The sequence below is a fragment of the Xiphophorus hellerii genome, chromosome 6, assembly GCF_003331165.1.
Source record: "Xiphophorus hellerii strain 12219 chromosome 6, Xiphophorus_hellerii-4.1, whole genome shotgun sequence".
In the NCBI taxonomy this organism is placed as follows: domain Eukaryota; kingdom Metazoa; phylum Chordata; class Actinopteri; order Cyprinodontiformes; family Poeciliidae; genus Xiphophorus; species Xiphophorus hellerii.
Genome location: NC_045677.1, coordinates 22,544,399 through 22,560,794, shown reverse-complemented (window position 1 = coordinate 22,560,794; position 16,396 = coordinate 22,544,399). Strand labels below are relative to the sequence as shown.

Genomic DNA, 16,396 nt, shown 5'->3' with positions numbered 1-16,396 from the left:
CAAGCTGCACAAGCCTTCAAGGATATGCGGTTATAGACAATGGATGTTATTGCAAGATGATTTTAATAGTTAACTATGTCAGAGCTGAACTTATACCTCCTAATGCTTTTTTTCCTGTTTGGAACTGCATACAATTCCAATCCAGCCATTGGCGGGAATGTTATATTAATGCCTGGGATGAGGAATTGGTGCAAAGTCATTGGCCCAGAATGCCTTTGATCGCATTCTGGATGAATTTCTTTTTTTTTCAGGTGTTTGTCAACTTTGCCAAGCAACAGACGGGAGAGGACGACGATGTGACGCTGCACAGACAAACAGCAAGAAAAGTCATGAAGGTCTCGCCCGTGAAGAGGAAATAATGGGCAGTTAATACGATACACATTCCATAACTCAGCAGCCTCGTCTAAAACTTTTGCTAACCAAGGTGTTCATGAGTTAGTGAGGCCATTCACCTGCCAAGTTGGTTTCTGCAGCCACAGCCAAACTACAAATGCCTTTGGCTCCTGACGGGGATTAACTTGACCTGATAGAACAACTCATGATTATGACTACAGTGTCTGTTAGCCCACAGAGACTGATGATGAAACAGAGAAAACCGCTCATCAGACTGATGGGTTATTTAAATATGTACATATTGTATAAGTTATGAATTATTAAGCTTCCTAGGCTTTTTTTTTGTCTATATTAAAAACACAAATCTATTTTATTAGGCATATGTACATGAAATATTTATTTGTCCTCAGACTGACTGAATGCAAATATGTTTACCATTGCTATTGTTCTGTTTGGTCATTTGCTATGCATTAAAGCATTTCTTTATCTGCTGTGTTTTATACATTGCAAATCATGTTGTCTCCCTGTGTGAGAAGAAAATAGAAGAAAATCTCCTCATATCTCTGGCATTAGTTGCAACAATTAAATAGTCATTACAAACAGTCAACAGTTTATAATGGATACACAAAGCTTTGCACTTACCTTCTGTATCGCAGTCATTGCTGAGGACTTTCCAAGCGTCTTGTCACAGTTTCCTCTTCTTTGACAAACAGTCCAGTTACTTGTCTGCTGCTGCAAGTTGTGGCATCATTGCCTGAGGATGCCCACAAGCCCGAGCCTCACTGGCCACCTGAAGTAGATAGACGAATGTTGCCAATGTACAATTCGGGACTGCTAATGAATTCTCTGGAGGAGATCTCATGCCACTGTCTCCCCATATGGTCATCTGAATGAGGCTGATGAGCACGAATAGAGACACAATGGGGGAGAAGGTGAGTCATGCTGTGGCAGGCTGTGAAATGTATTTATATGGCACTGCTGACCACAACAAAAGATATCTTGCCATTTCTTCATATTTGAACAAAGAATACTTATTTGTAGTATAGGGGTTTAACATCGACTTGGTTTAAAAAAACTGACCTACCCACCAGGACTAAACCGACAAATCATAATGAGATGATCTACTTCTTACTGTTATTTTTTCTTGTTTTATTTACAGCTGTTCGTTTTGATCAACTGGATGGCTTACAACTAAATAAAATCCAGAGTTCTGATTCTTATAAAAAAATATTTACAAGCAATGTTTGTTTTAATTACATAAATTGTTGGAAGACTGATGACTTGACAGACGTCTTCCAAAATAACTGCTTAACAAGCCGGTGGTTCACATAGTGTTGTATGCAAGCAAGTTATTGGAAAGTTGAGTAGAAGAAAAAAAAAAAGAATAATCACAGACTTGAGGATTTTAAGACAAACCCATTCAATATTTTGCTTTATGAAAAAAATAAATCCGTCTTTATCTGCATATATATATATAGATATATATCTATATATAGAGATATATATCTATATATATATATCTATATACAGTACAGACCAAAAGTTTGGACACACCTTCTCATTGAATTCAATATATGAACAAGTGTCAGAAATATCTCTGTCCTTTTCAATAACAAATGGAAAGATTTTGTTGGAATTACAGCAATCAGACCCTTACAATGTTTCTTGATACAGTTTTTTTTTTGTATGTGTTCACTGTTTTTTATCATTTATGTTTGGTGCTGAGCTTCATGGCTGGTTGGATTGTGAAACAGTAAGATTTCTCAAATTTCCAACATTTCTGGAACAGTTGAACTACAGTACTTGTCCTTAGAAAGTAAACATCACAAAAAATGTTTAATCTCTTTGTGATGGCATTCTATTATGACTTGGACAACCAATAATGAGTGGCCAAGGCCGGAGATCACTTCACAAAGCGATCTCCGCTTTTCTTTCATGCTTTTCTTCACATGAACAAAGATGACAGGTGCAGAATATGTACAAAGGACTTCCAAGGCAGATTAAAACAAACAACAGTACCTTCAGTGTAAAAGTCCATAACCTTCAGTGTGACTTGTCAGTCTAACCACAGACTGCCTCCCTGTGGCGCAGAGCCCTGCTTTTAAAGCCACAGGCTCCGCCCACAAACAGAACAAACAAAGCAAAAACAACTAAACAATTACTTCTAACTCCAGTAAACTCCTAAAGTATACAAATAATAAATACCAACGGGGAAAAAGAAATATATAAATAAATAAACTTGTGATCAAAAATACAATACTCAGTTTAATAGAAAACGCCCAATATGTTCTGACGACATCACTACGTCATCATGTGACTCTCTCCCGGCGCGCCACAATCCGGAAACAGCCCTGCTTGAAAATAGAACCGGGAAAATGTTTGAAGCTGAAAAATAAGTTAGGATGAATATGATAACTGGAGCAGGAACACCGCGTGTGTATCCACGATGAACCGCGTCAGTTTAAGCTGCAACAAAAAGTAAGTTAGCGGTTGTGCATACATTTGTGTGTGTGTGTGTGTGTGGGTGCGTGTGTGTGTGTGTGCGGGCGTGCCCGCATGTTGTATAACTAAGTTCCAGCTCGTGACGGCTCCTCCGTCTATGGCAAGCCGTTTTAACATAAATTCGGTTTCGTCTGACTATCCGTAATTACGTTCCAGATATCTAAAATTGCATTTTGACTAGACCAAACTACATTCTGACTATCCAGAATGGTAATTTAAGATATCTCTATTTACTAGTGATGGTAAGATGAAGCCTCATGAGGCATTGAACCTCTTGAGCCAACTGGTTCGAGAAAGGGTTCATTTCTTGAGGCTTCATGTGCACACGAAACCACCTACTGGCCAGGTGTATAATCACAGCCAGCTGTATCTTAACACGTGTGATGCATTGAATTTTTGTCTATTATGGCTCTTGAGAATGACTTCACAAAAGGTGTAGGACGAAATCATTTGTCTACATAAATTATGTATACACATATGTGTATAATAAAATATTGTTTGAATGTATTCTCTGTGTGTAATTATTCCCAAAATAGTAGTGTCATGTGATATGGCATGTTGTGTAATAAAGTTTTTCTGTGACTCTAGAAAAATGGCATGGGCTTAATCAGGCAGAGGACAGTGAAAGTGCTTGTGGAACTAGGGAGGGGGTAGTGAATAGGCTAATGCTTGTGTAACTTGGATGATTTTATGCATTTTTATTAAGAAACAACAATTTCTCCACAGTTTTTGGTTTCAAACGAGTTCTCTTTTTTGACACTACATGGATGATGTGTTATTATTGTACCCCAACTCCTTGGAGCACAATAAACACCTCACCTTTACAGAAAATAAGAAACAGTGAAAAATACAGTTCCTCATAAGCAAATATAATGCATCTGCAAATGTTCAGTTCACCTTACCTTGTTAGGGCTTATCAAATCGAAATGTTCCCACATAGGGGAAATCCTCCTCTTTCTCGCCGGCTCCATCCTACTCCTATCCTGTCCTCGCGCTCCTAAATCTCCTTTCTATCTATCTCTCTCCTAAACTCTCCAAAGACCAAACTAACTGTCTCAAACTAAATAACCACTATCCAAACTCTGCCATCCAAACTATCAAAACTCTTTCCACTCTCTCAACTGACCGCAACTTGCTTTAGAAGCCTGTGGGGTTTCTAAAGCTGTCAAACCCCGCGCCAACATCTGAGCCACTTCCCGAAGCAGTCACGTGGTACAGTCGGGCAGCGAGGCTTCGGACGTCATCGTTTTCGGCTCCTCCCCTAAATGAAGCAAGCCTCGATACGCGCTTTACGGAAACGCCCCCTCCATTACTCGACACACGCCTCGAAGCCTCGGCACATCACGTAACATCACTACTATTTACATTCTGACTAGGAAGAATAATAATTCAAGATATCTTCAATTACATTTTGACTAGTCAAAATTACAATTCAAGATATCTTTAATTTAGTTTTGTCTAGTCATTATGTGCTTTTAAGATATCTATAATTTACTTTTCACTAGTCAAAACTACATTTCTCCTATCCAAAAATACATTTAAGATATCTTGAATTATGTTGTCATTTAAGATATCTTTAATTAGAATTATGACTAGTCAAAATTAAAATCGAGATATCTTGAATTTACTTTATGACTAGTCATAATTTAATTGTAGATATCTGAAATGTGTATTTCAGATAGTCAATAATTCATTGTAGATATCTTGAATTGACGTCTCCATACAACTCAATGGTAAATCTGACGTCATTTCGACTAGTCAAAATGTAATTAGAGATATCTTAAATAGGTATTATGACTAGTCAGAATGTAATTAGAGATATCTTAAATCGCTAAAACGTCTAGTCATAAGACAGTTTAAGATATCTGGAATGTAAGGGCGGCAAAACCGAATTTATGTTAAAACGGCTTGCCATACTCCGTCACACTCTTAATGTCTGACTGAATGACATGAGATCAAAAGCAAAAGTTTGATGCAATTCAGAAAGTTAGGTTCCATATTTTTGTATATTTCTAATTAAGTTTCCAATGATCTGTCCTACTTTTTTGGTGAATTCTTTTCATTTGAAGAACTAAAATACATGCAACAAAAGGTTGAATGTGACCTTTAAATGTTGTACTTTCCAGTACAGGATAATTGATTTACATTTTGCAGTTATTTACAGTAATCATTTTAGAGCCAACCTATTTCACTTATAAACAACAAAAAGAAAAAAATAAATCATTCAGGTTTTAAGTGACTCAAATTACCCTTTCGGTTAGACAGGAAGAAAATTGTATAAATGGGAAACAAAAATGACTAAAAAGCAGTAAAATATTTGTTCATTTTCTACTCCTGTGCATTTAGTCATATTTGGAAATACTGTAGTAGGTGTGTTTTTTCCTGTTGATAAACAAAAGAATGTTGAAAATGTTTTACTTGCTGTTATATACAAGCTCTCTTGGGCTTTATTTTGCCACAGCAGTATTAGCTTGTGTATTTTGCAAGTAAAAGTTTCATTGTTCCGTTTGTAAAAAGAATAAGAACCTCTTTGACTTCCATTTACTTTGTAGTGAGAGATAAACATCCATAGAAATGATTAAATAGGTAATTAAAATAAGTCAAATTGAGATTTAATTTGCCTTTAATGCGATAAAAGTTAATTCTATTTACTTTAAATAGGATGTCTTTAAAAATGCATAGCAGGCATTTTTAAAGACCTGGAGACAAAGGCGGATGTTATTTTTTTGAGAGAAACTACGAAATAAAACATTGCAGAATGCCCTGAATTATTTGTTTGTAAATTGATGGACTTTTCCTACAGGATACTTCAGCCTCCTGTGAAAAACTGAATGCTTCATGGAATAACCTAAGAAAAAGTTCAATCTGCTGATTTGACTTCCAGAGTCCCTATATCTCAGTACGATCAAGTAATTGCAGGATATTTGAGACAAAAAAAAGCAGCCTGATCTCAGGAGGCTCCATGTCCAAATTAACAGGAATTGATCTGGCAGCGACTTGGTGCCTCGTCCCGCAGGAGGCCATCAGAGCTCATTAAAAGTTGATGCTTTGATAAATAAGATGCTTACCTGCATCAAGACTATTTGCAACCTTCATTTACAGATTTGTAATTTGCAAAATGATTTTTAAAAGACCATGTTTACCTTCTGCAACAGAAGAAAAAGAGAAAAAAAAACAACAACTTGTGTTTTAATTGACAGCATAAGTAAGATTTAATTTTGTTAGCCTGCGACCCAGAGTAGTGGATATTTTGGTTTGCAAGTTTAATTGAGGGCACAGTCTGGGAATAGAGTCAGCAAAGGTTGCTGTGTTCAGAATGGGAAACTATTCTAACTTCCAGCTGGTGAAAGAAGTTTTCTTTTCAACTGCATCGGTTTTTATTACAGTAAAACATGTTATAAAACAATAAGGAAAACAGATGTGAGGGATGGTGACTTGGAAAGTGATGCGTTTAACGTTCAATGACCATGAGCTTTCAATTCATCCATCTCTATTCATAAACAACTGCAGTCTAATTTCTTCACATTTATCACCTCAGTGATGTGGTCCACTGGAACAAAGATGATCTGAGACACAGTTTAAATGATTCTTTTTATTAAAAAATTGCTTAAAAAAAAGCCAAAAAGCATTCTTCTTCCTAATAATGTATTCTGTTTTGTCACAATTCAAGTCAGCAAAAAAAAGATTTAATGTCAAAAAACATAACCTGAGTAATTGTAAACTGCAGTTTTTAAATGATGGTTCAATTTGTTGATGTCAGTCTAACTGTAACTGTGGATAACAGCATAAAACTCAAGACACATCGAACATTTACCCTGCTTTAGTCTTTGATATGTATCTGTAGACTGAGATAAACATTTCCAATGAACAGTCTGCAATTTGTACAAGCATTGCTGAAGAATTAGACAAATGAGAGATGGACATGCCCATCGATAAAGTCTGTTCAAAGCAAAAGCTCAGCTGTTTTTTCCTTTTTTTTAAAAATTGGCCTGATTATGCTGTTTTCCCTGAGAGAGCAGAACTCATTAGTCATTTCTCTGTAATCAATTGTTTTGTGTACTGGCTGAATAAAAAGTCCATCAGTGAGGATGCAGTGCCATGTGTCTCCAACAACAGCTCTAGTTCATCCGTTACTTTTGATCCAGGATCGACCGCATGAGGGCAGTCAGTTTATGAAAATATCGCATGTCTCGTGTTAAAGTAAGCAAACTCTGCCGAGGCGTCTCCGTGTTTGTTATCGACTGCGTTTCTTGCCCTGAACCTTCAGGAGGCGTCCTTTGAAGTGCGAGGGATGTGTGGGCTCACAGAGGGAATTGCTGATCAAGTGCGCTTTTAAAGTGCATCTGAACCACGCAGCCGGGCGGCACCTTCTCGCTTTCACACACGGTTTTGCGGGAGCTGCAAGAGCTGCCCCGGAGAATTCTACAACAAATGCGCCTCTCTTTCTTTTCTCTTGTGCGAACAGAAAACATGTTTGTGAACTCCAAAAAGCATAACAAATTATGCTCAAACGTCCACTATTCCCCTTGAAGCTCCAACACTCCCACCAGCGCCTTTTGGAGATGTACAGTAATCCCAAAAATAACAGTGGATACTTTACCCATCTAATTAATTTCAATATATTTCTTGTAAGAGGTTAGCTTTGTCACTTATATTTCTTTAGTTATTTTAGTTTATTTCTTTATTCACCAAAACCCAGGACACTCAGATATTTGCATTTAGAGTGCAAACTGAAGATAAAATACATTTTCAAAACCAACCCACCTGAATGGATGGAAAACGATGACATTTTGATGATTAGATCAGCCATAAAAAAAAGGGAACTAAGAAAATTTCTTGGTCCCTCAAAACTTCAAAACAAGTGATCCTCAAAGGGTGTAGTGCATACAAACTCATTAGATTTCAACTCTGTTGATTCAGTTTAAACAAGGACGTCGTAGAAGAACATGCACCTCAAAGGAAAATATGCTTTATGTCAGATTCTAGCCCTCATAACTCATTTCCATCTGCATTCCCTTATTCTCAAAAATATATCACACAAAGAACAGAACAAAATACAACACAGAGTATATTAACAGTTGCAATCTTAAAATTGGACACACTTTTTCAGAGGTAGATGGATCCTGTCGATACATGTCATGTTTTGCTTATGAACATTAAAAAATGTATTGTATAACTTTAAATATTAATGTTTCAAACTTGGAATGTACTCCTGTCTTTTTTCAGTAGAATGACTACATGTTTAAAAATCTGTATGTGAAAACCGCTGCAGTTTATGAAAAATATCTGATGTCTCATCTATGAGTATTTTGACAAGACAGATCCTTTATTCTTTCTCTAATTTTTAGTTTTGATAAAAAAGTAATAGAATCCTATTTGTTATGGATGATCTAACGTGACGTAGCTCTTATGCTAAACTGAGTCCCGTCCTGTCCTGACATCTCTAAAATGTCAATATTACACACAGTAATAACCCAAATCTGCCAGCAGTATGAATAATTTTGAGCTTCCCTGGGCTTCATGCTTGCCAGTTTAAGAACAACAAATGTTTAGGGAACATATTATATTTAAATGTCATGTATAGTCCAGTAAATTTCTTTCCATTTTGCTATTTTTTACATCTATTTTTTGATCATAATCAGCTTATTATAACTGAGCGAGTTGACTGTTAGCAGATTATTTTTAGTGCGTCAGACGTTCAGCTGTCGATGACGTCAGGCTTGACCTGTTTCTTAGCATTGAGTTTATTCAAATTGTGTAAATGTAAAACAATAGCTTATTAAATGTGTTTTTATCCACTCTATCATGTAACTTGGATCATTTATTTTTCACAACTTGCTCTTTTCACACTAGAAACATTTTTTTTTTAAACCAAAATCAATAAGCCTCATGCTAAACTTATTACTAGTTTGACATTTTTGCCCCATTGCTGATGACAGTATCTGTTTCTAAACTTTGCATGTTAGGCTATAATTTATAGCAAGACTCTTCTAACTTTTTCAATTATTTTGCTTGGAAATTACTTCAGTGGCAGTTATTTAAAGCTTTTCTAAGAAATCTCATCAGCACTGTTCGGTACGCAGACGCTCAAAAAACCTACACTAGAATTGCTTCTCTGCAGTCAGAATTACCATAAATCTCAAACCAAGGTGCCATGGTGACATAGTGAGCCATTACAGATATGACAAATACATTTATTAGCTTCCCTGAAGCACCTCGGCTCCAAGCTGTAATTCCCTAAAGGAGGGTGAATATCTTTGTTGTTGCCTCTGAAGTGGCATCAACTTTAGGGGTTAAGGAGAAAATCATGATTGGGAAAGATTGACAGTCTTGACTCTGCTTCGACTGTTGTTCTAAGCCTGCTGATTACGAAGAACGTCACAACGTTGAGAGGTCGTTTAGTTTTGCCGGCAGGCCAGGAGAAATACAGACTGAACAAGTGTGAAGCTTTGTGCAGACTGCATGTGAAGTACGTCACAGTTTGAGCTTGGGATATATTCAAATGTAACATTTAAATTAGAAACTGAAAATAATTTAAAAAATCATCAGTGTGCAAAGTTGTCTCGACAATTTCGGCATGCTCTTTAGAGATTAGGAGCTTTACTGCTGATGTATCTATAACACATTTACTAAAGATACTCTGACATTTCAGTCAGATCTCAAGGGAAGGCAAAGCATTTAAACCTTAAGATGGACGGGAAACTGAGGTTGGAAAAGTAAATGATTACAATTATGTTGTGTTAAAAGAGAGAGCATGCATTTTAAAATAAATACAAAATATTTACTGACTAAAGAGGAGCCAAAAAAGAATTATGTGTAGACCAAATCTTATCATTTCCTTCTCAACTAAACATAGAAATGAGCACTCCTGGTCAAAAGTAAAGCCAGTGAGGAAGTGCTACAATGCGATATCACTGCTAAGACAGATAAGAATTGTGTTCAATAACAGTGCAAGATACATGAAGTACAGTATATATTTTTTCTCATTTCTAACTGTTAGTTTATCCTTTGATCTTTACATTTTTATTAATATTGTTAAAACAACAGGAGTACAATCAAAAATTTTAGCAGCACAAACCAGCATAAACAGAGCACACTTAACCTTTGGTGACCTCTGGAAACTTAATATCTTTAAAAATAATAGAAGCACAAACATAGCACAACTGATTGATACAAATTTTATCGGATTTGAAGAAGGTAGCAAGACAACTATGTTCATGTAGCAGTAGTACTTTTTCTCTTGCTTATGCATTTTACATGTAGCACAACCTTTGAATTTCTCATGTAGACAAGAAAACAGTTTGAAAAACGGCCAAAATGTTTAAACAATAAATGACATCACACCCAATTTTTGCACCAACTGTGCTACAACTTTAATGTAATGCTTTAAGCAGAGTACTTTTAAAATCAAATATTTTCTGATTTAATTGTAAATATTGAAATGATGCGAAGTGATGAAGTGAAATACCACGAAGCATTAAGACTGCAGGTGTTGAGGAAGTGATTTAACAACCATTAGCAATAATGAGGAACACAATCCAAGTATGAAACTATGTATGCTGAATCACAATATGTCGCAATACAATCTAAAACTATAAAGGAACATTTTGCGAAGAAGATATAAAGATAATGTGTGAAACAAATCCATTTTTGCAGTGAGAAACTCATGGAAATTGGAGTTCTGTCCACTGGGGAACTGAGTGTTATCACCACATCCAGTACTGTATAATTCTATTTAAATTTTACAGGACAGTAATTAGATCAGCTATGCAGATTGTGCTTTCACCTGACACCACATGAAATGTTCTGATTTTGTAAGCTCCATTAGATAATTTGGCAACTGCAAAATAGATTAGCTGAATCACTGAGGTAATTGAAGAAAAATGATAAGACAAGGTCTCATTTAAAAGGTCTTTCATGCCTCATTTGCAGAACATAATTAAATCACTTGCCAAAGCAATGAATGTAACTCTAATGAATTTCTAATTGATTTAATTTAAGACAATTATAAAAGAAGGAATCAGAAATTCAGATGAAGTTGAGTTTGGCTAAAATTTGCCCCAGAAACTAAGATGGGCATATCCACATGCTGATGCTATTTTAAGGCAAATCTAAAACAAAATCCTGCTGATAATTGCAAATTGCACGTAATGCTGGGCTCAAAGTGTATCTGCTCCTTGGTTCAGTTACTCCAGGTTATATTTTGTGTCAACACTTTGCTGTTTCCGGTCCACTCTGTTCATTGAAATCATCTTTACTCGCCACTTTCTTGCTGCCTTGCTCCTCTACCTGGGTCCACAACAACAAAACATGACTATAAAAATAAATTGGTTTCGCAAAATTATTAAAGCTGTAGCTGATATTCTCTCTATAAGGCAACATGTTTCTTACTAGCTGTTATAAATGATCAAATACATAAATACATTTTTATTTTTATCAGAGTTCAGATTTGTCCTGTATGCAAACTCAATTCCCAGATGGATTAGCGGTGTTTGGTCAAAGGTGGATTGAATCTCCACAATACCCCTTTGCATTTGAGAAGTTTCAAGATGTTGTGTTTCTTCCCACAGTCTAAAACCAATATTCAAGTCACTTTAATAAGTGACTCTAGATATGTGTGCATTGTTGATTATTGGTGTTTGTCCCTATTTGAATCCACCTATAGGAGGATTCTTTCCCTTTCCCTCTAACAGTTGCAGTTGCTCCATTTGCAACTGCAAATGGAGCAATCTTGCTTTGGTTGCTTTGCAACCAAAGCAAGATTATGTAGGAAAACATCTGCATGTTTAAATCAGTGTAAGAAACAAAAAAATTACACCTGAGATTTAGATTTGGTGGAATACGTAACAATAATGCAGCAGAATTTTTTATTATACTATATGTTGTATTTGGAGAGCTTATAACAAATTACTCTAATATATTTCTATTACAATAGAGATTGCGTTTGTGTCTGTTTCAATCTCCTGAACTACAGAACATGCTGCTGTAGCTGAATGTATCAACAGTGATGCCATTAGCCCCTTAATGTCAAAGACAATAAATGTCTGCAGCTGCTCTTACAACAGGTCACACGTTGCCAAGAACCTTTTTAAAAAATTCGCTTAACCTACAGCGTTCCAAAATTTAAAAAAATAAGTAATTCTTTATTTTTTTTTATTCCCCTAATTTGACCTTTGTTTATCCCTGAGTGAAACATTATTTCCCAGAACAGAGAAAACATCAAACAGTGGTGAACCTTCCAAGGAATGGCAGGCTAACAATAAATGACAACTATTTAAAAAAAACAAAGCAACACCAGATCACTGCAATAACTGTGCCTTGTTTGGAGTTTGGACAATTTTCTGTTCTTCTTCTGAAATGCTGTGATAGTTTTATACCAGATATAAAGTGACGTATGCCTTCTAAAAAGCTCCATATTTGTCTTGTCAGTCCAATATTTTCTCAAACATCTTGAGAATCATCAAGATGTTTTTTGACATGTGAGACAGCTGTTTGTGTTCTTTTCCAGCAGCAGTGTTTTTTTTCCTTGCAACACGCTCATGGACATCACTTCAGCCTAGTTTCTTACTTATTTTGAATCTTGAATACAAACATTAAAGCCAGTGATGTCTGTAGTGCTTTAGGTGTTGTTCTGGCATGTATTGTGACTTCTGAAGGGTCGTTGATGTGCTGTTGGAGTAATTTTAGTAGGCTGGCTACTGCTGTGAAACTTCACTAGTGTTCATGAAGAAGTGATAGATTATTCTTCAGCATATTTGAATATATATTTCACATTGAAGTTATTTTTAAATGAATTAAAAAGAGAATGGTTCAAAGGTACTTTGTGAGGATCCACTGCAACTTAGGGGCCAAAGCCCAGGCCCCATAAGAACAAATGCTGTTTTTGGGTTGTGGGTTAGATGGATATTGAGTTTAGGTTAGGGCTGGGATTGGGGTTAGGATTAAGGTTGGGCTATAGAAATGAAAGGAAAATGAATGAGAATCAATTCAAAGTCTTTGTGAAAACAGAAAGACACACTATGTGTTCGGTGTGTGTGCACGTATTCAAACAGAGCCTACACACCTTTAGGAAATAATTTATAAAAGTATTATCCGTCCCCTCTTCCTTGCTCTCTCTTTTCTAATCATTATCTTTCCCCCAAAACCGTGAGAGTTTTTTTTTTCCTCGAAAGAATAGATCCAATCTATTTTTACAATCTTCCCACCAAGGTCTTGGCAGGCTGTAGCATAGATCAATCTTTGAGGCTTGAGACTGAAAAAGTCAATCTGGAAGAGCGGCCTGGTCTTCTGTGCCTCGACATGCTTGGCTGCCACTCAAAGATCTCAAAGCACCTGTCCTGATAAATGGAGGCGCTAACATCCTGAACAGCCCCCCTAGGACCCATCGACCACCATCTTCTTATCACTCGTCAGCCCCATTACAGTTGCTCTGAAAAATTGAAATTTGACAAAGTACCCTGTGTGCTGCTAATGTGCTGTTAAATTAACACTTAGGTTTGTTGTCTGTAGCTAGTGCACAACCTGAAGTGTAGATGCAGACTAATGTTTGGACTCTGGACAGGATCTACCTATTGATTTTTTTAATAACTGATGTTTGAACAATCCTAAGAGAATAGAAGACACACAGTCAGATGATGTTGTGAAACCTATACATTTTATGTGATATGAAAGAGTTTAACCAGTTGTTTTAACAGAATTTGCAGCTGCAGTTTTTATAATGCCTGCAGTCTCCTACAACCTTTTATACCTTAAGTTTATGTAGCACATCTCAAAATAATCATGATCAATGCAATAACAAATCAAACTCCAAACATTTGGTTTAGACTTGCCACACTTTTAGGTGGATGAGTTTATTTACACTAAATACAAGCTATTTAAACCTTAGAATCTGTTTGACAATATTAATCAGGCTAAAGATATCCAAAAATAGTCTTGAATCTTATTAAGACGTTTTGACATGGCCTTAACTGACCATGCGCAAAAATCTTCAACTAGGCAAAGAAGAGTGAGAAAACAAATCCTCCACAAAGATAAAAGATTTGCTACCAGTTATCAGTGATTGCATTTATTGCTGGCGAGGGTGGCACAACCAGTTTATCAAGTTATGGAAACAATTATTTCTCACATAGGGCCAGGCTGCTTTGGATAACCTTTTTCTTTTAATAATGAGTTTTTCTTAATTCAATAAATCACTATTTGAAAACTGCTTTGGTATTTACTCAAGTTATCTTTGTGGTCAAAACATGTTTGTTTATCTGGACCAAATAACAAAATCTGAATGCACTGAATGGTGATGACTATTTATATAGAAATTACAGAACAAATTTCTGCTAAGTTTCCTTTACTTTGATACATATCATACAAGTTAAATCAGCTCAGAGGTACAGCAATTATTTAAGGTGACATTGTGCTTTATTGGTTTTGGTCATGTGTGGGTAAAGCAAAGCCAAAGCTAATAAAAAGGATTGATCCCTATAACCTGAGTCAATACAAAGTCAACTAGTCTGAGCTGTGACAGGTTTATTGAGCTCATTCATTCAGAGAGACAAATCCTCTGCTCCTGTGCCCACAGATAAGGAATGAGGGCACAAATGCAAATAAGCAATGTTTAAAACAAGTAGCTCTGGTGTCAGACGAGGATGTGAATCTGTGCAGAAGCTAAAAACACACTAATTTAAGCGGCACAGCCTTATTATCCCCCTACTGTGAAATATCTCTGGCTTAGATGGTGGTTTCTGTTTGTACTTGCAGGAGCTCCCTTTAGTGGACCTATAGACCAGGTTTTGATCTATAAAGCCAGTTTGAACAGATGTGACAGCAGCTCTGCACATTAGCATATTTGTTGGTACTTACTGAAAAATGAATTAGGGAGCCACACTCTGAATAAAGTAGAAAAGGTGCTGACAGCTTAAAATGTTTTTTTCCTTATTCTTCCAATTTTCAAAAAGTGTTTTTCTTGTACTCCATGTGTTTAACTAAAGAAGTGAGCATCTTTTTGGTCCAGGATGCCTTTGCCTCCAGCTGTTATTCCATTGAAAGGACTGTTATGAATCTGGTGAGGACATTTCAGCTCATCATTGTTTATGTGATGGAAATTGGCTGTATGTGCAGACACAGAAATTAATTTTCTAATTAAATTTCAATTGGATTTTAGTGAGCTTGTATCAAAAATTCAGCCCGAATTAATATTATTGTTTAATTTAGTAAAGAGAGATTATGAGAATTAAAACACAATGAACAGACAACAGTGCAGAAGCCTATTAACCTTAAAGCTAAACTGTAAAACTTTTTCCTAAACAGCAATATTGTTTTATCTCAAATGACTACAAATGTATGACAACTAAAGCTAGCTAAAATTCCAGGTTCATATTTTTGTGCTCAGTACATTTGCCGTTGTTGGTCATTCACTTTATCATCAAAAAACAGCATTGTTTTTCTTACACCATATGGATGCAGGCTGTAATGTGTTAGCAGATAGAATTGTTTACAACTCTCTTATCTTTCCAAATCAACTTATTTAATATTGTTATTTATTTTGACAACTATATTTATGATCTCATTATTTCCCCAGCTGTTTTTTTCACTACTGTTACCTGGTGGGGAGAAAGACTTTAATCCAGATTTTTGGTCTGGATTAAAGTCACAAAAAACATAAAAACTTTTCATTTCTTTTTGACTTTTTTCATTGTTTCATTTAGTTAAACCTACTGTATATCCTTAATTTCAAGAATAAAACATTAAAATGAATTGTCCTTTAACATTCCAATGCATCCTGCCTTACAAATTGTATCTGAAGGAGAATAATTTACCTCAATCCTGTGCTTGAGGTGCCAAGAACAATAATATATTCTTTATGATGACATTTCATACTTGACAAGAAGCTGAATTGCAGTTTTTCCAGGAACTCTTGTTAGGACCCTTCCATTACAACACAAATCAGTGCAGCAACTCCTCTGACTTCAAATTTCTGTCCTATTACAATATAGCTATCAGACACCAGGAAGCAGGAACAAAAGTTCTGCCCAGTTGACGTGTCAAGAACAAGCTGCAGGAACTCCCACAGCATGGCTGCAAGAACACAATGTCCATTCTCCTGGGGAAGAGAACACAATTTTCTGTTCTTTTGGAGTATGAAGAAGCCTTAATGAGAAAACATGAAGACACTTTGAGATAAATGAAAGGTATGGGGTTGAAGATAAGATGAGATTTTAGCCAATTTTTGTGGTTTTACAAACCACAAATTGTGTTTAAAGAAAGTAATAGGTGTAGAATTTTTAATTCCAGGTTTTACTTGTCTATATGTTGCGATTATTGTGCTTGTCTAATTTTATGGTGTTCTTAATGCCCCAAAACATAAACAATAATTCTCACATCTTGTGTTCTTGTGCTAAGATCTTATAAATCTCAGATTTTCAAAAATCTCCTCTTAATTTAGGATGATCTAATTTACGTTGGCAGTTTCAGTTTTTAATATTTTAAACTACAGCTGATTAGATGTGGCTAAGACTCATAAAGAAACTGTTAAATATCCCTTCTTAGTAAAAGCTCAAAAGCAGATGTT

General features: G+C 35.9%; 1 protein-coding gene across 2 annotated transcripts in view; it reads left to right on the top strand.

Moving 5' to 3' along the window:
- LOC116722248 (retinal-specific phospholipid-transporting ATPase ABCA4-like) overlaps positions 1 to 835 on the top strand; it is a 46,883-nt gene extending 46,048 nt beyond the window's left edge. For both annotated transcript variants that reach the window (XM_032566454.1, XM_032566455.1), the window contains one exon: positions 252 to 835. In XM_032566454.1, coding sequence (XP_032422345.1) covers positions 252 to 359 — 108 coding nt within the window. In that variant the 3' untranslated portion in view covers positions 360 to 835. The remainder of the gene's footprint in view (positions 1 to 251) is intronic.
- The last annotated feature ends 15,561 nt before the right edge of the window (positions 836 to 16,396 follow it).